General features: G+C 39.6%; 1 protein-coding gene across 1 annotated transcript; it reads left to right on the top strand.

The window, feature by feature from the left end:
* The first annotated feature begins 1,874 nt into the window (after positions 1–1,874).
* Positions 1,875–21,819, top strand: LOC131959969 (thrombospondin-2-like). Its single transcript, XM_059325180.1, has 20 exons — positions 1,875–1,942; positions 2,083–2,148; positions 2,244–2,380; positions 4,241–4,570; positions 6,544–6,637; positions 6,717–6,881; positions 8,798–8,974; positions 9,045–9,218; positions 10,760–10,890; positions 11,181–11,315; positions 11,398–11,616; positions 12,559–12,666; positions 12,747–12,906; positions 13,968–14,086; positions 15,728–15,962; positions 16,753–16,980; positions 17,557–17,687; positions 17,978–18,118; positions 18,277–18,374; positions 21,608–21,819. The coding sequence occupies exons 2-20, from the start codon at positions 2,085–2,087 to the stop codon at positions 21,771–21,773; spliced, it is 3,012 nt and encodes a 1,003-aa protein (XP_059181163.1). The 5' UTR covers positions 1,875–1,942; positions 2,083–2,084; the 3' UTR covers positions 21,774–21,819.
* The last annotated feature ends 347 nt before the right edge of the window (positions 21,820–22,166 follow it).

Genomic DNA, 22,166 nt, shown 5'->3' with positions numbered 1-22,166 from the left:
GAGTATCGTTTTCAATGCAGGACTTTCACTAAGAGCTTATTATTTTCACTGTGTCAGTTTTACTTAAATTAAATTAACTTAAATTATCTGAACACTTCCTCCACCACTCAGCATATCCAGCTCATGATACGCCTGCCAGCCTTTCTGTCTTCTGACACCTTTTGTCCCCGACCTTCTCCATTATTGCGTTACTGTGCATCCTTCCATGTAAATCCTTTTACTTTAAGCCCATGTAATTCTCTGACCACTACATGCTTAAAGAGAGGTGGTGCAATTGCAGGATATTGTCTGGGCCCGCCTGAGGGCTGCTGCTCACAGCGGAGGGCTTAGAGCATAATGCAAAAGCCCTTTAAGATCTCTGGTCTGGTTACTTTCAGAGAAATGGGGCAATTGCGGACAACTCTACCTCAGCTTTTCTTAAGCTGCCTGATTGCATAAAGTATTCTGCAGGTCTGTCTGCAGCAAACGATAGCCACGCAACCTTCAGTCAGTTTCAGTTTTGTGATACAGCGAGCGAGGTGCCCTCTGTTTTCTCTCTATAAACACAGGGGAAGACTGACAGTCAAAGACTTTGAGACAGATCCCAGAACAGAGTGTGCCTTCCACACGGCATATCAGTCCAAGAATGTCACGCTGGACTTTGCCAAGCAATCTCACCCAAGCCTTTACCTTTTTATATCCCTCAGATCTTATTACTTTTTGGGCTTTTTGTGCTTCTCGGAGCAGTGACAGCACCTGCTTTCTCTGCCTCCACCGCTGAACCACCTCCAGGAGGAAACATGGTGTCTGTTCTGTTCATTGTGATGTTTTTATAGGTATCTGGATGTGGGGGAGTTGTGTGTGTTTGTATGGGCACAGGCGCTTGCGTGTGGGCGCATGCACATGTGCACACATCTGTGAGATTCATTATTCCACAAGTGGAGGCTACAGATGGAAAATATGATTCAGGATGATGATGCCTCTTTGACTCAGCAGGGAGACGACCGAACAGAAGAGCAAGAGAGTCGGAGAGAGAGAGAAAGACAGAGAGATTAACAGAGAGAGAGAGAGAGAGAGAGAGAGAGATGGGGGAGGAGGTAAGTGGGAAATTGATGGAAGAAAAAGAGAGCGAAAGGAAAGAGAGGATGGTCCCAATGGGGGTAGATGTTTTTGAATTCCATCAGCTTGCTCATCTTTACCTCACGATCTTCTGCAGACATCAAGAGTAATCAGTCCTAAGAACACACACACACACACACACACACACACACACACACACACATACATCAAGCCTTTCATTTTCACCAGGGATTAACAGTGATGCCAGTTTTTCTAGCTCCTAAAATATTGGAAAAACTTGGGCAGCCAGTGTGCGTGTGTGTGTGTGTCTATCAATGTGTGAGTGCACGTTTATGTGTGTGCCTCAGTTTGGAGAGTGAAGAGTGTAAATGATGTGTCTGGGAAACCTGCATCGAGACGTCAACACACACATACACGTACACACATGCACAAGTTCCTTCCATCCAGCTGGGTTTCTCGCTGGGAGATATGCAGCCCAGTTCATCGCCAGACAGACGGGTAATATATGGCTCCCGCTCCTGCCTCTCACACACACACACACACACACACACACACACACACACACACACACACACACACACACACACACACACACACACACACTCAAACAAATACATAACCACTTTAGAACTTTTTACAGAACTAACAGAGCTGTCTGCATGTTCTTCACACCAAGTTTCCCTCTCACCAACCCCTTCCCTGCTTGTTTCGGACAACAAATTACTGAGGAAGCAGTGAGAAGGACATAAGGACACAAGGAAATAAGGGAAGAGGACCAGGAGACAGACATTCCATCACAGCCCCTGTGGAGTTGCAGCAGGGACGAGCCTACCAGCCGTGATTTCTAAACGTGGAGAAAGGCTGAACAGCGAGGAGCACGCAGGTATGCAAGGTTAATTCCCTCTTTATCTCCTTCTTCTTCTTCTATCTTCTCAGCAGCAGTCCTGCTTGTATTGTGCAGCGGTGTAGCACTATAGATGCTGTATTTCACGGTGACTGCGTATGTGATTTATGTGTGAACAGGAATGAGTCCGCTGAGAGGTTTCCCCTGGCTTTTGATATTCCTCTATGCAGCAGCTGTGTGTGCAGGTAACACACATTCAAATATATGCACAGATGCAGTTTCTTCTCCTCTTTTTCTTCATCACTGACCACACACTCACCACTCTGTGCCTCCTCTACAGGTGTGGGTGGTGCAAAGGTCGACAATGTGTCGTCAGAAGTCTGTCGTCATCCGTGTGAGGAGCTGGTGGATTTGCTCACTGAGATCCACGGCCTGAGGATTGTGACCAGCACTCTGCTTGAAGACCTGGACAGAGTAGTAAGACACACAAATACCGGGACACACAATCTCAGAACCCACCGGCCATCTGTCTAATGATGATTTAGCCTCTGGAGGCACAGGTTAATATTTCCAGTGTACATGCCAACGGATGTCTGGACCAAGACTTCCTCTTCTGTGCTGATTAGCAAACTGAGACACAAGAAAGTTGAGAGATGACGGCTACGACTGGATTGTTTCTTTGCATGTTAAGATATATTAAATTGTCATCAGATGAAGCCGATACAGTAGGCTCCAAGACTGCATTTCGGCTAATGTTCTCTTTGCTAAAGCTAGACAGATATATCAGTTAACAGATATAATCGGCCGATATTGGCCTATCAAAGGCATATCGGTATCTGTGTATATGCTGTCTGATATGTGCCGTTATGAAAATGTTCTTTACATAATATAAAATGCAGAAAATGTTGCTTGGCATGATTTAGAAATGGTATTAGCTATTGATTTTTTATTCTCTCTTTTTAAATATTCAGATATTTACTGAAAATGAAAAGTTATGTTTATTTTATTCCTAATTTTTTTCAATTTTCTCAGTTATCATTTATAGAATTGGCTGACAATTTAATACATTGTTTGTATCATGTATAATAATGTATAACAATTATAATAAGAGTTGTGTAAAATTGGTGCATTATCTACATATAAAAAAAAGGCCTATTTTCATTCCACCTCAAAAAATTACTATATAGGCCATCATATCGGTTATCAATTATTTTCCCCCTCTGAGAATAGTATCAGCATCAACCTCAAATTTCCCACATCGGTCATGCTCTACTCTTTTCTCTTGACACAGACTGTTTATCTACCCGCTCAAATGTGCTTGAAATCACATACTTGTGTACTACCTACTACACCTTCTATCACTACTGCATACTGCTTACTAAATGAATAAGTAAGTGTGATATTACCAATGGAGCGTTTACATCATGAGACTTGGTCAGACTCAACCAACCGCTCTGACATCTCTTTAATAAAACAACATGTTGAAATCTAAAAGGTTACTTTTCGCCTAAAAAACCCCATTAAATCTTAATAAAGTGACATATTAGCCACATTAAACCTGGTTTAGCCTGGAGGAAATTCTCTGCCATTGTCATATCTGTACTCATGTGTAAGTGTCCATAGTATATAGCATATTAGTATGTGAATGCAGCATTTGAGTGGTCAAAATTAATTGGGCTACATATAGAAACCAGAAAGCTTCTAATAGCAAAATCCTCTCCCGGTGCTAACAGATTCTTCAAGCATCATCAGATATCTATTTATAGAGATCATCTATCATCTGCATGTTTGCATGTGTTTGCTGTGTTTAACTCTCTAATGCTACGTTTATATTGTTTATATTGTTATTGCATGAGCAGGAAATTGGATTTTGGATGAAAAAGAGAATGAAAAAAAGATGAAAAATTAGTTTCCTTTCCTTTTTTTTAACACATGAAAACCTTGTCAAATACATTTGGTCTAATTTTCTGTGATTAGAATAAACAAATGGAGACAGTTGCTGAAAACACTAAGTGTGCCAGCCTCTCTGCAGATCACGCTACATTGTGTTTGACGGGGCTGATTTATATGGGAAATTTGTGTGACAAAACCAACAGAGTGGCTCTCCTTCCAGTGCAAATGGAACAAGCAGCAACATCCTTTTTTCTGGCAGGGATTGCTGTGGTTTGTGGTAAATGTCCTGGTAATTTCGGGTGGAAAAACATGCAGAAAAGAATACCATCAGTGTTAAAACGTTGGCTACTAATCAACTCAGCCGCAGCTCCAGCCTGATTCAACAGGCCTCTGTGTACTAAAACTGCAGATCTGATAAAGATTTGTATGTATTTGTATTCTCAGGCAAAAGAAAATGAAGAGATGCGGTTATCTTTGGCTGAGCTGAGCAACAGCGGCAGCAACAACGGGAGCAGCAACGGGAGCAGCAACTGGAGTGTCAGCAACTGGAGCGTCAAATGGAGCAGCAGCAGCAACTGGAGCAGCAACAGGAGCAGCAGCAACCACGGCCATGGCGGCAGTGGCAGTGGCAGTGATGTCAACAATCTTGACAGAGACAGATATAGAGGCAGAGGCAGAGAGGGAGACAGGGAGGTCTGGTGCATGCAGGATGGACGGGTGTACGAGCACGGGGAGGACTGGGATGTTGACAGCTGCACCGCCTGTGTGTGCAAGGTCAGTGTTGAACAGGTGTTATTGTGTAACTACAATCTGAAATATTAACGGTGAGGTGTTTCCTGGGAGAGCGCCGAGCAAGTCTCACTGACAGACAACAGGCTGAAACATCACCTGCATCATCTACGTTAAAGATGATCAATCTTTTCCACTGCAATCACTTCAGTATTCTGTAGCTCAGAGAAACCATGTCTCAAGTCTTTTTTCTATATATTTATTGGCTTAAATAAAAAATGTCTGTGGACTTGGACTTGACTGCTGCGAGACTTGGATCACTGGAGACTTAAAGCTGGAGTGAGGGACTTTTATGTAAGAATGAAGATTCAAGCTCTTGCCATACGAGTCCCTCACTGATTAAGCCTGTCACCACCTCGGAAAGCTGTCTTATTTGGCGGAGTACCGGAGTTGTGGTGTCAACCAGCCAGTGCTGAAGCAGGCAGGGAGGGGGGAGAGACGAGAGTGAAGGAGCAACAGCTAGGAATATGATGGAAAATCCTAAGAAGCATCAAAAAGTTTCTAGAGTGGATGCTTAAACTTAACGTTCAGAAGAAGGACTGAAGTGAAAAAAAGAAAAATGGTGAGGACAACACAAGCTCGACGGCAGGCATACGACATAAGCATACGACATTGAAAGCTTTTGTGCAATTCTGCAGTTTGTGCAGAGATGTACTAACCAGGAAGAGACTCAAAAATTACCACAATGAAACATGAAATTATTTCAGAGAGACAAAAAGTTGACAAAGACACTAAACAACTTCAAAGTGATGCAAAACAGCTGCAAAGAAAGACAATGACCCTGAGGACTATGAAAAAGTGCAAGACAACAACAAAGAGACTCAAAATAAAACTATGAAAATGGACAAAACAACTACAGAGACATAAAAACTCTATAGAGAGACTTTAAAACAGCAATGGGAAGAGGCAAAAAACTACAAGGTTCTCATAATGACTACAAAGAAACTCAAATAATTACTAAAAGGGGCAAAACAACCAAAGTCAAGAAGGAGATAAAAACAAATTCTAGAGTGACACATAACAACTACTGACACACAAATTGGCCACAAAGAGACTCAAAACAGCAATGGAAAGGGGCAAAAAAATGACAAAAAAACTCAAAATAACTACAAAGAAACTCAAAATACTGCAAAGAAACTTTGCAATGACAAAGAAACTCAAAATGACAACTAAAAGTGACAAAACAACTACAAAGAAACTTAAAATTACTACAACAAATGGCAAAACAACTACAAAGAAACAAAAAAACAACCAAAGTCAAGCCCGAAACAATTACAGAGACACAAAATAACTACAAAGAGATGCTTAACGACTACAAAGAGACATAAAAAACACAAGCTCAACAACTTTAAAATCTGTGTCTTGCTCCCATGTAGTAAACATGGTTAGATCTTTCCATGTCTGTGTTCAGAGGCCCATTGTCCTTTTAAACCTCATGTTCTATCTGGTTTGTTTAGTCTGTACAAAAAAACAAAATGTAGGAACAAGTTGTGCTTTTGTGCAATATTATTATTATATTATGTGCGAACCGAACAGTCTCCAGGCTTCATATTTAACAGACAGATACGAGAGCGCTATCAATCTTCTCCTGGAAACAAAGTAAATAAGCACTTTTTTTCCAAAATTCCCTTTTAAATTTACCAAGATGCTTGCTGTGAGTTTCGCTCGTAACCAATGTGGTTTCATTTATTTCCAGATCTGCCTTTGTTAGTCTCCTATATTTCACGCTTGCTTCCTCCTCCTTCTCTCGGAGTCTGTTTCTCTTTATAAAATATCATTAGTTTTGTCAAAGATGGATTGAGGGAGCAGCCAATTTTATTATGAGTCATGACGGCATACCATTCCTCTGCAAGGACTGGCATTTAGCTAAACATCTGGCCCAAACTAACACGGTTTGACTAATAATATTGCTAAAAATGCTGAATGTGTGTGTGTGTATCTTCCCTTATCTTGTGTAGGATGCGAAGGTGGTGTGTCATCAGGTGTCGTGCCCTCCTGTATCCTGCCTCAACCCATCCTTTATCGATGGAGAGTGCTGTCCGGTCTGTCTCGGTGAGTTGCAGCTATGATTCTGGCCTGAAATGTCACATAATTTGATACCAACAGTGGTTGTGTGTGTCTGTTTTTAAAGATAATGAAAATGGCTGGTCCCCGTGGTCTGAGTGGACCCACTGTTCGGCCACCTGTGGACGTGGAGGCCACCAAAGGGGCCGATCCTGCAACAGCATCAAGCCGCCGTGCTCCGGCCCGTCGGTCCAAACCCGCAGCTGCATCCTGATGAAGTGTGACCGCAAGGGTAGGACTTCACTCTGCATGTCTTTTTTTTTTTTAACTTTATTTTTATTTAACAAGAAAGAACACGGTACAAAACATTCCTTGACAATAGTACAAAAGAGTACACAAGGCAGTGTGAAAAAACTAAACAAAGACAGAAGACACACTGGGTTACAGCAAGCTGAATAATAATGAATACAGTATAATTAAATAAATAAATTCAAGAATAATGGACAGTCAGGACAGTACAGCACAGTGTGAGATCCCTTCAGCTAGAGAAATACCTTGCAATAGGTAGCCACCTCCTCTTAAAGATATCTGGCCGTAATTGTAACTGAGCAGTTAAAGCCTCCATTCCATACACCTCCCTCAACTTCTGTTTCCACTGTGCCACTGTAGGTGGCTGTGGATTCCTCCATTTTATTGTCACCATTTTTCTAGCAGTCATCAAAAGTATGTGTAACAGGTACTTTTGGTCCTTGGTGTAGGTGTCGTCAGGAGTTAGGTCAAAGAGAAACTGACTTGGGCTAAGCAGTAAATCAATCCCCAATACTGTATCGATCTCGCTCTTTACCCCCTTCCAAAAAGGAAGCAGCTTTGGGCAATCCCAAAATATGTGTGAGTGGTCGCCAACCATCCCGCATTCTCTCCAACAGTACAATGCAGCTGGCTCATCCACAAATTTGGAAACCACCAAAGGTGTCACTCTGCATGTCTGATCTGCAGTGGTGGAAGAAGTATTCAGATCTCTTACTTCAGTAAAAGTACTACCACACTGTGAAATTACTCCACTACAACAAAAGTCCTGCATTCAAAACTTACTTTACCCTCCTATTATGTTCATTTCTCAGGAACAGCAATAATGTTCATAGGTCAGTTTGACACAGGGCATTTTTAATTATCCATAAGTGTCAGACACTTAAAAATCCTCATAAACATTGTTTATATTTCATTAATAACGCCACGACTAACCATTTAAATCAACATTCAGTGCAATGGTGCTCTTTACCTCTCACAGATCATGGTTCAATGAGGATAATTCACTAATTTTTCATTAAAAAAAATGCATGTTAAAACTTTTTTTATGTACATTGGAAAGACCTATATATAAAATACAATGGTTTTACATGACATTGATTTATTTATTTTCTTATGAAAAAACGCTTTTAACTATTTTTTTCCCCCGATATTTAAACTTGGAAATGAGTCAATTTGACCCACAACATAACAGAAGGGTTAAGTTAAAGTACAAAACTATCAGCATCAAAAGTAAAAGTACTCATTATGTCGAATGGCCCCATAAAGATTGTTATATACCAAATATATTGTTGGATTGTTATTTTTGATGCATTTATGTAAGCAGCATTTTACTGTTGTTCTGATAGGGCTCATTTAAACTATTTAATACACTGATATGAGGTTTAATTTAAAAATAATGTCTAATCACTTTAAATTGATCATGTTTTTCATGTTAAATCTCAACCTGAAAAGTAACTAAAGCTGTCAGCTAAATGTAGTGGAGTAAAAAGTACAATATTTGCCTCAAAATGTAGTGAAGTAGAAGTATAAAGTTACATCAAATGGAAATACTCAAGAAAAGTACAATTACCTGAAAATTATATTTAAGTACAGTACTTGAATAAATGTACTTTACTTACTACTGTACGTTACTTTCTACCACTGCTGATGTGTCACATGTCTTCATTTTAGTCCAAAAAGACAAATTGAATCTTCCACCAAAAGAGCAAAAAGCATGGAACTTCAGATAAATGGATTTTAGAGATTGTAATCATAATTGGAAACATGTAGTTGTAGTTCTGTGAATGTAAACACAGTCTGGAGCTGCAGTGGTGGTCCGTCTTGAAGACTTTTCCAGACCACTGCACAGAAAAAGGGATTTTTTTTAAAACTATCTTTATATGCTTGTTTTATGTCCAGCGCGTCCTGACGGGAACTGGGGCCTTTGGTCTCCTTGGTCTGCTTGTACAACCACATGCGGGGAAGGAAACATCACACGAGTTCGTCTCTGCAACAACCCTCCGCCGCAGAAGGGGGGCAGAGGGTGCACGGGCAGCGCCAGGGAGACACATGCCTGCAATAATACACCCTGCCCCAGTGAGTACACAAACACACATACACACTGCACTGCAGCTGGCGTTTATGTAAATGGCGTGTCTGTGTGCAGTTGCTGGAGGCTGGACGAGCTGGACTGAGTGGTCTCAGTGCTCAGAGTCGTGTGGTGGAGGTCTTATGAGTCGCCAGCGGGAGTGTTTGAACCCCGCCCCTCAGCACGGTGGGAAGCTCTGTGCCGGAGACGCTGTGGACTATGAATCGTGTAACAAGCAGCCGTGTCCTATAGGTAAACCTCCATCCTGTCCACAAACCTCAGGCTACAGATACATCTTAACTGTGTAAGCAGATATTATCCTATAAGCAGGCTAAGCCTCTCATCCATGAGTAAATATTATTCCTTTTTTATTAGATGACACATATTTTCAAACAATAGAGGATTAGAAATAATATCCCACAGTGTTTATTCTGCCTTTATTCAATTATTGAGGCTTAGGATGGAAATTATTCTAAGATAAACTTCCTTAAAGGAACACTTCTCCCTCAAAATGACCATTTGTATATCAATTATTCATCCAGTTTTACCTTGAAAACTTTGTTTTGTCCACAGCAACAACAAAGCCAAAAAAAGATAATTTTTCCTACGTACATGGAGCTACATTTAACAACAGAAAAACTATATTGAAACATTAATAAAACCAGTGGTGGAATAAGTATTCAGATCCCTTACTTTAGTAAAAGTACTAATAGCACATTGTTAAATTACTCCAGTAAAAGTCCTGCATTCAAAACTTACTGAAGTAAAAGTACAAAAGTATCAGCATCAAAATGTACCTAAAGTATCAAAAGTAAAAGTTCTCGTTTTGCAGAATGGACCCACTCAGATAGTTTTATATATTCCAAATATATATTATATTATATTATTATTATGAAATGCCTAATTACTTTAATTCTATCATGTTTTTTCATGATAAATCTCGACCTGAAAAGTAACTAAAGCTGTCAGCTAAATGTAGTGGAGTAAAAAGTACAATAATACAATATTTACCTCAAAATGTAGTAAAGTAGAAGTTTAAAGTTGCATAAAATGGAAATATGTACATGAAATAAGTACCTGTACCTCAACATTGTACTTAAGTACAGTACTTGAGTAAATGTACTTAGTTACATTCCACCACTGAATAAAACACATTGAAGTGTTCTTTTCAGAGGATTAGTTCACCCCAAAATAAAAAAATGCATATTCATCCTCTGACCTGTGGTGCTATTTGTAAGTCTAGACTTTTCGGTGTGAGCCTGCCTTCTCTCAAACATAATTGAACTAGATGACACTCGGCCTTCGGTGTTCAAAGAGCCAAAAAATACATTTGAAAAATCCAACAGTGACGTATGATTCCAGAAATCGTGATTTCAAGTAGTTTCATGTAGGAACTTGTTTCTTTCTACTGAACTGCACCCAACAACTGCGTTTAAAGAATAATGTTCTTAGTATTATTTGCTTTGTGATTCTGAGTAAAACACTCAAGATTAGATTAAGATTTATCCTTTATTAATCCCACATTGGGGAAATTCATCCTCATTCATTCATCCTTTTTTTTTTTTTACACACAAGTGAACACTCCATGCAAGGAACAGTGGGCTGCACATTATTGCGCCCGGGGAGTTGTGTGTGTGGGGGGGTTAGATGCCTTGCTCAAGGGCACTTCAGTCCTTGACCTGTCAGTCTGGTATGTGAACCGGCTCCGATTACAAGTCCGATTCCTAACCTCTATAGGCCATGGAGTGCCCTACTTGTTTCCTTTATTTGCATTATTTGTTTGTGTTTTCCAGATACATGTTTGCTTTCAAATCCATGTTTTCCTGGAGTGGAGTGCACGTCACACAGCGATGGATCATGGGAGTGTGGACGTTGTCCGTTGGGTTTACATGGCAACGGCACTCACTGTGAAGATGAAAACGAGGTAAAAACAACTGTACACATCAGGGCTTGTGTTCATTTAAACTCTATTTTAGTGTCTGGATCCTGAAAGTTCCTCTCTGCTACCGCCTGATCACCTCTCCACATCATGCAGGCTGTAAAAGTTGTAATTGCTCCTGTAACTGTCTAACTGATCACCTAATTAGACTGAGTGACCATGTTCAGATAAATCAATGGTGTGCACTCTGACCTTGCATACATCACCTGTCAGACCTTTGTATTTACTGTCCGTGTTCGATACGCTGAACATGGTTAATCCCTCTATTGCTGCAGTGTGAGGTGGAGAACGTGTGCGTCACAGAGTGTGTAAACACAGACCCCGGCTTCTACTGTCTGCCCTGTCCTCCTCGCTATAAAGGCACCCAGCCGTTCGGCCTCGGGTTGCAGGAAGCCCAGAAAATCAAGCAGGCACGTGCTTTTCTCTTTGAACAGACATTTTTTGTTCGCCGTTTTGAACTACAATCATGTTTACATCATGTTTGTTTTGTAGGTGTGTGAGCCATACAACCCTTGCAAAGACAACACACACACCTGCCATAAGTATGCAGAGTGTGTGTACCTGGGCCTGGCGTCGGAGGTTTTGTTCAGATGTGTGTGCGCTGTCGGATTTGCGGGTGACGGCTTCCTGTGTGGTGAAGACTCTGATCTGGACGGCTGGCCCAACAACAGATTACCCTGCAAGCTGAATGCAACCTATCACTGTCACCAGGTAAAATAATACATTTTTAAAAATGTTGTTCCGACTGGATGGGACACAAGCGGCAACTTCCAGGTCTGAGCAGTGAGGCAAACCAGAAAGTGCCTTTAGCTGCATTTTACTGAAAATTCAAGCAGGGGGTGCTGATGGCAGCTGCAGAAGCATTTTGGTCCATCCATTTAAATACAAAATGAGAAACTCACTTGATTTATTACGTCAGACATTTTTAAGGACAACACTATGTTCTCAATCTCTAGTAAAAAAAAAAAAACTTCTTCAAGACAATTTGTGGTTAATAGTGTAAATAATGGCCCCATTTAGGATAAATTGAAGATAAAGAATGGTATGATTTGGGGCGTGGCTACCTTTGATTGACAGGTCACTCAAGGCAGCCTTCACCAAGAGAGAAGCAAAGCAATTCGTATCCACAGCACTGTGTCAATAAAGTAAAAAAAAAAAAAAAAAAAGGATGTTTACCAGTTTAGTCTCAGAACTTTGACCCTTTCACACTATATTTTCACTTAATGATTTAGTTTATTTGAACATTTTGTCCATTAAAAATGTCTTGTTCAGCGTTTGGTTGGACAAACAGACACTCCAAGGAGTCACTGTTCATTTTTCTCCAGTAAGTAACGTACATTTAGTTTTGTTTTTAGCTAGCCAAAACTAACAACCCAGTTAATGCTCCAGTTAATGCTAACATGAATTAGCAGCGACTTCTCAGGTTGAGGTGTAGAGAGGCGTATAGTCAGTGATCAGATCCCTCTCACTCCTCCACAGCCCAAACATGGTCTGCTCGCTGTTTCTGAAAACAAGATGGCGACGACTATAACACTGAACTCGATACCTTAAACGTGCAGTCCACAAACCAGTGGGTGACGTCACGGTGACTACGTCCATTATTTATACAGTCTATGATGGGACCTCACTAACCTGAGCTGTGATTGGCTGCAGGATAATTGCCCCATGCTACCAAACTCTGGACAGGAAGACCTGGACAGGGATGGAAAGGGGGACGCCTGTGATCCTGATGACGACAATGATGACATCATAGATGAAAGGGTGAGGCTTTGAGCAACTTTTAGGTGAATATTCACTTTCCCTGTGTGTGTATGTGTGGCTAATGTCTGTATTTGGTGCAGGATAACTGCCCGCTGGTGTACAACCCTCGGCAGTTTGACTCTGACAGAGACGGGGTCGGGGACGCCTGCGACAACTGTCCGTTTGAAAGCAACCCACTGCAGATGGACACTGATGATAACGGAGAAGGAGACGCCTGCAGCATTGACATTGATGGAGATGGTAGGTGCAACTAACTAAACCTCTAAACATACAGTTATCTATACATTTATTGCACTTTTAGATGTCCATGGAGTTCATGCATGCATCTGTCCTTGAGACAAAACAGATCAAAGAGCAACTTAAACTCAGAATATGTAAAAAACAAAAACAACAAAAGACAGAGTTGTGTGGAGCTGTGAAGTCGTGTGGAATCACTGGAGCTGACATCTTTGCAGTCACCATTTATGATTCTTTCAGGGTTCATTGTTCAGGAGGTTTTCTCTGGGAGCCAAATTATCCTCAAAGGTCTCCTCTCTTCCAAAACAAGACCGGAAGCGAGTTTACCACATAAGCACAGACGTATTTTGGTTACTCAGACTTATTTTCAGATGCTTTGGTTACGTAACGTCTCAGTTACGATGGCAACTTATGCTGGGAAACTAGTTGAATTTATAGAAATAATGAATTTATAGAACAGGATCAACTGAAAATGAGTGGGACTAACCAAGATAAGCCTGGCTATTTGGAAAACTAACTCAAAGAAACGGGACCCAGGTGGTTAAAACCATTAAAAACACAGAATTTAGTAGTTTCTCCTTAAAAATGTCATCAAAACAACCAAAGTTTATTGTAAAAATATGACTGAATATCAATTTATGATAATTTCTAGTAGATAATCACAACACTGACACCAATGATAGGCTACCCAATGGAACTCATTCTTTCATTGCCTTGTTTAAAATTACATACTTTTATTTGTCAGGTGATGGGTCGAACATGACATTGCTTCATATTTTGGGGCCGGGAGTATTTAATAGATTTTTTACAGATTCTTTGGAGGTCTAGGGGACTTACTTGATTTTCTCTTTAAATAGCAGAATATATTCTGTGGTAATGAGCATTAGGGCCAGGGATCAGAATTAGTGGATTTAGTGTTAAGTGATTTTTTTAAAATATGGATTGAATTATAAACAAAGTCCTGATTTATACTGGTTGCCATTCCTTGTTTTAATGTGAAATGAAAGAGTAAAAGCCACACAATGTGATTTTCATCTGTTGTGCATTTCTGTGTCTTTCTCCAGAGGTTCTGAATGACCGAGACAACTGTCCCTTAGTCTACAACACTGACCAGCGGGACACAGACATGGACGGTGTTGGAGACCAGTGTGACAACTGTCCTCTTCTACACAACCCACTGCAGGTTCCTGACAAACACAAAACACAAAATCTTGGAAGCACACATGTATTGTATCCAGTGAAAACTGATATTGTTCATGTTGATGGTGGTGCCGTTGCCTCACAACACATCTGGAATAGGGTCTAGATTTCTAGCACTGGGATCTGAGAAAACTGTTCTCATAAATCTATTTTGTGGCAATCAATCAGCCGGATGGATGATTTTTTTGTTTCATACATGAAAAGGAAATCTTGGAAGTCTGTGTAGGGAGCCGAGGGAGGTCAAACTGAGCATGGTGACTTTTTGGATTTTTTTCAAAGTAGGGTTGTATGAGGTTCTTATCCAGAGTCAGTGTGTTACCTATAGGAGTACTAGCACAGAAGCTAAGTACTGCTGTGGATGGGGGGCAGCAGCAAAACATATTTTACAAAAAACACCTCAGATTAAGTTTACATTATATTTAGAATATTTTTACCACTTTACCTTGCCAGCAGACCGTCCTTCCCTGCAGGGAACTGTAGCTGTTATCTATGCACTCTTCAAAGCCCCAAAACTTCATTGACAAAAACATTAATTTTGCCTCACAGAACACACAAGTTGCTGATCTTCTGCTGCCTCAATTGGTTACTGTAGATTACTATTGGGTGACTTTGTCGAATCCGAACAAACCCATGAAAAAAATGCATAAATCACACAATAGGTGCGTTTCCACTATAGTCGAATACCTGAAATGAGGCCAAAACGCCACTAATTTGAATGTGAGCCGTCCCTAGCGGCCATTTGAACGGCAGTTTTTTGGCCCTGTCGAAGAGCAAGGCCATTTTTCTCCCCTGAAAAAAGCCTGGTTGCTGATTGGATAGAACGCTAAGCAGGATGTGATGTAGTACTCGACGCCACAACAACATGCGCCGCTTTTAAAAGCCGGGCTCCCTTTCATTCATATCGAACTGCTCTTCGAGGATTTGTCTCCTCTCGTCCATAATCATCGCCACCATGTGCATGAACACAGCAACAAGAAACACAGCAAGCTGTGCTCCTTCCATCTCGGCGTCTCCGTCCTTATTGTTTACGTTTGGCGCCGGTGCGTCTCCCGTGTTAAATCAATCACGTATGTGACGTCGCAGTCGAAACTGCTGCTAAGTGATTACGCGATGATAGAAAACCACCGCGGCACCGGTGTCTCGTAAATCCCTCTGGGGCCTTTTTTTGTAATGGGGACATGCTGAGTGAGCGGACATTTGAGAGGGCGTGGCCTGAAACTTTCCCAGCGGCCACTCTTTACCCTAATGGAAACTGGCCTAATAACTCAACACACTAACCGATCAAGGCAACAGCAGACCAGTAACTGCAGTGTTCTGCAATGTAAAATTTGTTTTTGTCAATGGAGTCTGGTAGTGGCTTGAATCAAGCATTGATGACAGCTTTCTGTAAACAGGGCTGTCTAGCGGCAAGGTGAAAGGCTGACATTTTTCTAAACATAGTTTACACTTACACTAAAATATATATTTTGAATGTGGGCCTTTTTTTGGGTGGCTAAAATAGGTGTTGTTGCAGCACCCTCCACGGCAAAACATTGCTTAGCTTCTGTGCCTGTAACAACTTAAAAAAATCCAAACTATCCCTTTAACACTATGTTTCCATTTCTTGTGTCTCCTGTGTTTGCAGCTCGACTCTGACAGCGACCTGGTGGGGGACATGTGCGACAACAACGAGGACATCGATGAGGACGGCCACCAAAACTCGCTAGACAACTGTCCCTACATTGCAAACAGCAACCAGGCCGACCACGACAAGGACGGGAAGGGAGACGCCTGTGACCACGACGACGACAACGACGGCATCCCTGATGACCGGGACAACTGCAGACTGGTGCCCAACAGGGACCAGCTGGACTCTGACGGTCGGTGCTGCTACAGTTTTTATAAATTTTAGGCTTTTAATCAAGAAAAACACATGTCTTTTCTACTTTTCATATAGCCCATTGTTCTTATCTACATATCTCTTCTTGCTATTTTCTGCCTCTGTTGTTCTTCATTAAATTGCTTCATTTAATCCAGCCGTATTTAAATTTGTTTGAATTTTGCCAGTTTTATTAATTATCTTGTTTCTTCGCTTTATGGAAAAGCATTATTATTATTATTATATTTTTATTTTTTAAATATTGTTATTTAAATAAATTATTTATTAAATGAATTTGATAATGTTTTTATTTCAATGTATTTTATAGCATCATCATTATTATTATTATTATTATTATTATTATTATTAATAATAATAATTTTCAGCTATAGAAACGCAAACATAATATACTGCATAAAACTCCATCTGTTGAACTAAGAATATCTCTAATAGCACGATACAGATGTGAAATGTTGATGAATTTGCTGTCAAACAGGGGAAGATATTCTGTAGAATTTACGATAAATGGATTTTGCAGCCATGCAGTAAAATCAGTCAAGTAAGTTTCCAGTGATCTAGGTCATGTTAATGTTGGACATCAACATAAACAGTTTATGGCTCTCAGTCCTGTGATTAATCATAAATAAAATATTTTTCAATCTATCCACCATAGTGCAGGACTTTCTCACTTCATTGTCACATTATCTCTTCCAGGTTTTCCTTCTTGGCAGACATGAATCCAGAACATCCCGTATCGTTGAACTCTGTCTCTCTGTTCCTCTCTGCTGCAGGTGACGGGAGTGGAGATGCATGCTTTGATGACTTTGACAATGACAGTATTCCAGATGCGGAGGATCCATGTCCGCTGAACCAGGATATCGGGTCCACAGACTTCAGGAAGTTTCAAGTTGTTTTGTTGGACCCTAAAGGCACCACGCAGTCTGACCCTCTCTGGGTGATCCGCAGCCAAGGCACGGAGCTGCTGCAGACGGCCAACTCGGACCCTGGCATCGCTTTAGGTAAGAGAAAAAAAAATATTTCAAGAAGATTAGAATACATTAATGCTCTCTTCACTGGTCATTTGATAACCTACAAATAATTCAGCAGTCTGCACCCAGCCAAGCCTTTAATAACAAGACAGAGAGAGCATATAAACCCAGTTTTAGTTAACCTGCACTGGCCCCCTGTGTCTCTTAGCACTGATTTTAAAGTTGTTCTACTCATTTACAAGGCTCTTTATGGTTTGGCATTAGGACCAGCCCACATTATAAATTCTTTGTCGTTTAATAAAACGTATCCTCTGCTGCCAGACTTTTTCCACTTTTATTAATTCTCTTGTTTCTTCACTTTATGGTAAAGCCTACTATTTTTTTAATTATTATTAATGAATGAATGAATTACATTATTTATTTATGTAACGTGTTTGATAATGTTTAATTTCAGTGTATTCCATATAATTATTTTATATCATATTATTATTATTTAAAATAATAATAATAATAATGTTATTATTATTATTTAGTTTAAGTTCAATTATTTTTTTTAATCTTATTTTATTTCATTATTTTCATCATAATATATCTTTGTTCAAACAGGATATGACAAGTTTAGCTCGGTGGACTTCAGTGTGACATTTTATGTGAACACAAACCGAGATGACGACTATGCGGGGATTGTGTTCGCCTACCAGTCCAGCCGGCGCTTCTACGTCGTCATGTGGAAACAGGTAAATTGCCCTTTACAACTTTTACTTTGCAGTTTGAACAAAAAAAATAGATACATTTTTATACATCTCCTTGGCCGTAACCTTGTTTTCTTTTTCATTTCTTCCATTTCCTTAAATCATTTAAATTACAGTTCTCATGATCAAAAGAAGTGCGTAACATAAAACGAGCTGAATTTTGAAGCAAGTCTTTTTGTGTGCAGTGACGGTCCTCAGCCATGAATTACTGTACGAATGTCATGCTAACCTTCACTCTCTTTAATCCTCCATGTTCTCTCTCTCTGTGAGAGCAGGTGTCTCAGGCATACTGGGAGAAAAAGCCGTCCAAGGCTTTTGGCACAGCGGGAGTCTCGATCAAACTGGTCAACTCCTCCACAGGACCAGGGGAGTATCTACGTAATGCCCTGTGGCACACCGGAAACACCAGACACCAGGCACGAACCACTGACTTTATGTCTCTCTTTATATTCTGCTTCTCATAAATTACATAAAATCTCTTTTTGAGCGGATAAACCTTTCTTAAAACAACCTTGAACGCCAGCACAGTAAAAAGCAGATATTCCAAAACTATTTTCTTCTGTGTTTGTTTCAGGTCAGAACATTGTGGCATGATCCTAATAAAATTGGCTGGAAGGACTTCACAGCCTACCGCATGCACCTCATCCACAGACCCAAGACTGGGTTCATCAGGTACAAACACTCTCATCTGATAAAGTGTTGTTTTTTTATTTTTATTTTTTTTTTATCACTGAATGATCAAACCTTGCTTAGATTTAGTCAAGCATTCCTGAATGAGCATAACCCCAGAATAGCCAGCATTTATTTTCTTTTTTGGAATTAATATTTTCATCTTGAGCTGCCATCAATCATGTAAATCACCCAGCTTTTAAAGATTTGTGGAAATAACAGCTCTCTCCCACATGAAAATACATCTACTTTAGCCATAACTTTTATGATTTAATTCACAGTTGAAACATTTGACATTATTGGCTTGGCAAGTATTGAGTGCATAGAGATGGACATACTGGAAATGTTAGGCAACATACTTTTTAAAATTGGTCTTTTGTAATATTACAATGTTTTGAAACACTGAATTTTAGGACTTCATTAAATGTAAACCATAATCATTATAATTAGAAGGAATTAAATAAATGAAGACATGAAATGTTTCATTCTGTGTGTAATGGATCTATATAATAAGTTATTTCCCCTTTTTGAATTGAATTACTGACATAAATAAACTTTTCTATGATATTCTAATTTATTGAGATGCACCTGTATGAACACCTGACAGATTTTGTCAACGCAATAATGTCACAACTGTGCAAGATGCAGTCAGAAAACTTTACAGTTGTTGTGAAGGCAAGGATCAATGATGTGTGTGGTCTAAGCAAGCACCATAAGTAGGGGAACAGTAAGTAGGGAAGGAGCCTGATTTAAAAATTAAAATGGTCTCTGGTTTTGTATTGTTTTAAAATTTATAGAAATCATGCCTGTATTTTTTTGTGAAACTAACATTACAGATTTATACAAATTCAGTGCAGACTTTTTAAATCCATCTGTTTTCAAATCTACTCATGTGTAACAGCCTTACTTACTTACAGTAACTAGAGATCATCTTGTGATGTGATCATACCAGCTGCAACGTGAAATCAGGCCAGGGGTGCAAATTCAAGGTTCAAATATCCCCTTCCCTACATTCTACCTCCCTATTTCTGACTCTCTTGCTCAGATAACACCAATCTTCGAGCTTGGCCTTCATTTTTATCTCAGCTACACACCTGTGAGGTTTTGTGGTTGTGACGGTGACAAAATCTGTCCTCAGACAGACAAATAAACACCTTGAAAACTGGTGTACAAATATCCTTTGTAGCACAATTCATATTACATTCTGCAAAATGTGACTTGTGACAAGTGCTGTTTTCCACATGCTGCAGATGTGACTGCAACACATAAAAGTCACTATCGCTGTTTAAAACACATTGTTAATGCTGTACAATGGTTAGGTTTAGGCACCAAAAGCACTTCTTTAAGGTTAGGCATTCATACTTCTTTCCTAAAGTTAGGATAAAAAGAAAAGGACTCCGCTTACAAAATAATACTTCCAAAGGTGACCTATGTGCAGTGAAGAAGTATTCAGCTCCCATATTTAGTAAAAGTATTAATACCGCACTTTGAAATGACTCCACTACAAGTAAAAGTCCTGCATTCATATTTTACTTAAGTAAAATTTCAAAAGTATCAGCATCAAAATGTACTTAAAGTCTCAAAAGTAAAAGTATTCCCGGTGCAGAATGGTCCCTCTCAGATTGTTTTATATATTCCAAATATATTATTAATATTGATGCATTTATTAATGATGCCAAGGCTGGGCTCATTAAACTACTTAATACACTGTTATGTGGTTTAATTTATAAACCTGTGTAATCATTTTTAGATTGATATATTTCTTCATGTTAAATCTCAACCTGAAAAGTAACTAAAGCTGTATCAAAGTATCAAAAATAAAAGTATTTGTTATGGAGAATGAACTCACTCAGATTGTTTTATATATTCCAAATATATTCTTGGATAATTTGTATTGATGCATTTATGTAAGGAGCATTTTAATGTGTTATAAAATGTCTAATTACTTTAATTCTATCATGTTCTTTTTCAGTTAAATCTTGACCTGAAAAGTAACTAAAGCTGGCAGCTAAATGTAGTGGAGTAAAAGTATAAAGTTAAATAAAATGGAAATACCCAAGTGAAGTACAAGTATCTCCAAATTGTGCTTAAGCACAGTACTTGAGTAAATGTACTTAGTTACATTCCACCACTGCCTATGTGCCTTTTAACATTACGTTGCTTCGTCACCGGACAAAACTTTGTGGAATATCTACGAATTCCAGTACATTTTTTCCCGTCGGAAATCAGACGAAGCTTTCATGCTTCTAAAGAATTAAATTTTGCTACAATGACACAGACTTATAAGGTGAAAACAAAACCTCTGTTGCTATTACAGCTGATAAAAAATATTATAATATAATAATATTATCTCAATATAAAGCAGTTTTTTCTGTAAGTGTCTAAGAACACCGAAAAAACACGAGCAGCTCTGTAAAGAAAATGTGATTTGTGTTATAAGAGTCTCCCATTTAATGCCAAAAACACTGAAAAATCAAACGTTTGGGGCTCATTCAGTTCCGGTTCAGTTCATGCAGGTTTTAGTGCAGCAGCAATCTCCTGAATAACTTCTTCAATTTGTGAAAATCACATTCAGTACCACCTTGTGAGGAAAAAAATCCCCCCACAGATGTGCTTACACTCGGGGATATCATCAATCTCCAGGACTTATTTTATGATAACAACATAATTCACTTTCTTTGTTGTACCCAGTTCTCCTCAACCTGCCACATCTACTTCTACTTAGTTGTTCTTCACGGTAATAGACTTTAAAAAAACGAGTTGTTTTTTTTGCTGCTTACGTGCAGATGCAGAGAACATTGGTGTTGTCGTGAGGTTTTTCGAGCAGAGATATGTCAAGCCCAGTTGTTCAAAGGACAAAAATACTCCTAAAGGATGCTATCTTAGAAGATGCAGGCGATGGCTGTGTTGCATTCTGGGTATTGAATGATTGTAGGACTGTAAGCTTATTGAATGTGAGGCTGAAAAGAGGCTCTTGCTCTTTGATTGTGAAGGACAGATACACATTGATATTTTGGATAGTTGCTATGAAGCTCTGCTCTAACTGCTTTAAATATAGCTCCATTTGACGTCATGTCCTCAGCTCTGTGCAGGAAGAAAAAAGTAAAATAGGGAACAGCAAGAAACGCATGAAGACATAACAGAAAGTTATAAACAGTGAGTTTTCTTGCAGGTAACAGGTGTTGTGCATGTATAAAACGCGTGACAAATGCTGTGGGGGATGATTTGTGTTGCAGGGTGGTGGTGTACGAGGGCAGGGAGATCTTATCTGACTCGGGGGCCGTGTACGACCACACCCTGGCTGGAGGCAGACTGGGACTGTTTGTCTTCTCTCAGGAACACGTCCTCTTCTCAGACCTCAGATATGAGTGCAGAGGTAAGATTTCCTGTCAAAAAACTTAGATTACTTAAGCAAAAATAACAATATGATCGGAGTGTCCTCAACCGAAAAAAAATAAGCCATTCAGGTCATGTTGTAACAGATTATTACGACTTATGAAAATGAGGTAGTCCAGTGACGTAGTATAAGGAGTGACAAAGTACGTTATCTGAGGTGAATGGATGGGTCAAACAAACCCAGGAAAGGCTGTTCATGTCCTGTGCATGGATGTTTTATAAGAACTGGATACTGAACCCAAAAAGAATGCTTTGGCTCTGGCTCATACACCAAAAAAGTTTCTTGTTTCCGCGTTTACTTCTGGGTTATGCTGCCAACTGAATATGTGCAGAAGTGTTTCCTGCATTCCCGCTCAGCTGATAGAGTTCACAGTAATATTACGTCACACATTTTTAGAT

Source organism: Centropristis striata, chromosome 21 (genome assembly GCF_030273125.1).
Source record: "Centropristis striata isolate RG_2023a ecotype Rhode Island chromosome 21, C.striata_1.0, whole genome shotgun sequence".
In the NCBI taxonomy this organism is placed as follows: domain Eukaryota; kingdom Metazoa; phylum Chordata; class Actinopteri; order Perciformes; family Serranidae; genus Centropristis; species Centropristis striata.
Note: the sequence above shows the minus strand (reverse complement) of the source record. Positions and strands in the feature narration are given on the sequence as shown.

Coding starts and splice junctions, on each gene's coding strand:
- LOC131959969 (XM_059325180.1), top strand. CDS start 2,085: ATGAGTCCGCTGAGAGGTTTCCCCTGGCTTTTGATATTCCTCTATGCA. Junction 11,617..12,558: donor CAACCTATCACTGTCACCAG/GTAAAATAATAC, acceptor GATTGGCTGCAG/GATAATTGCCCCATGCTACC. Junction 16,981..17,556: donor GGACCCTGGCATCGCTTTAG/GTAAGAGAAAAA, acceptor TTGTTCAAACAG/GATATGACAAGTTTAGCTCG.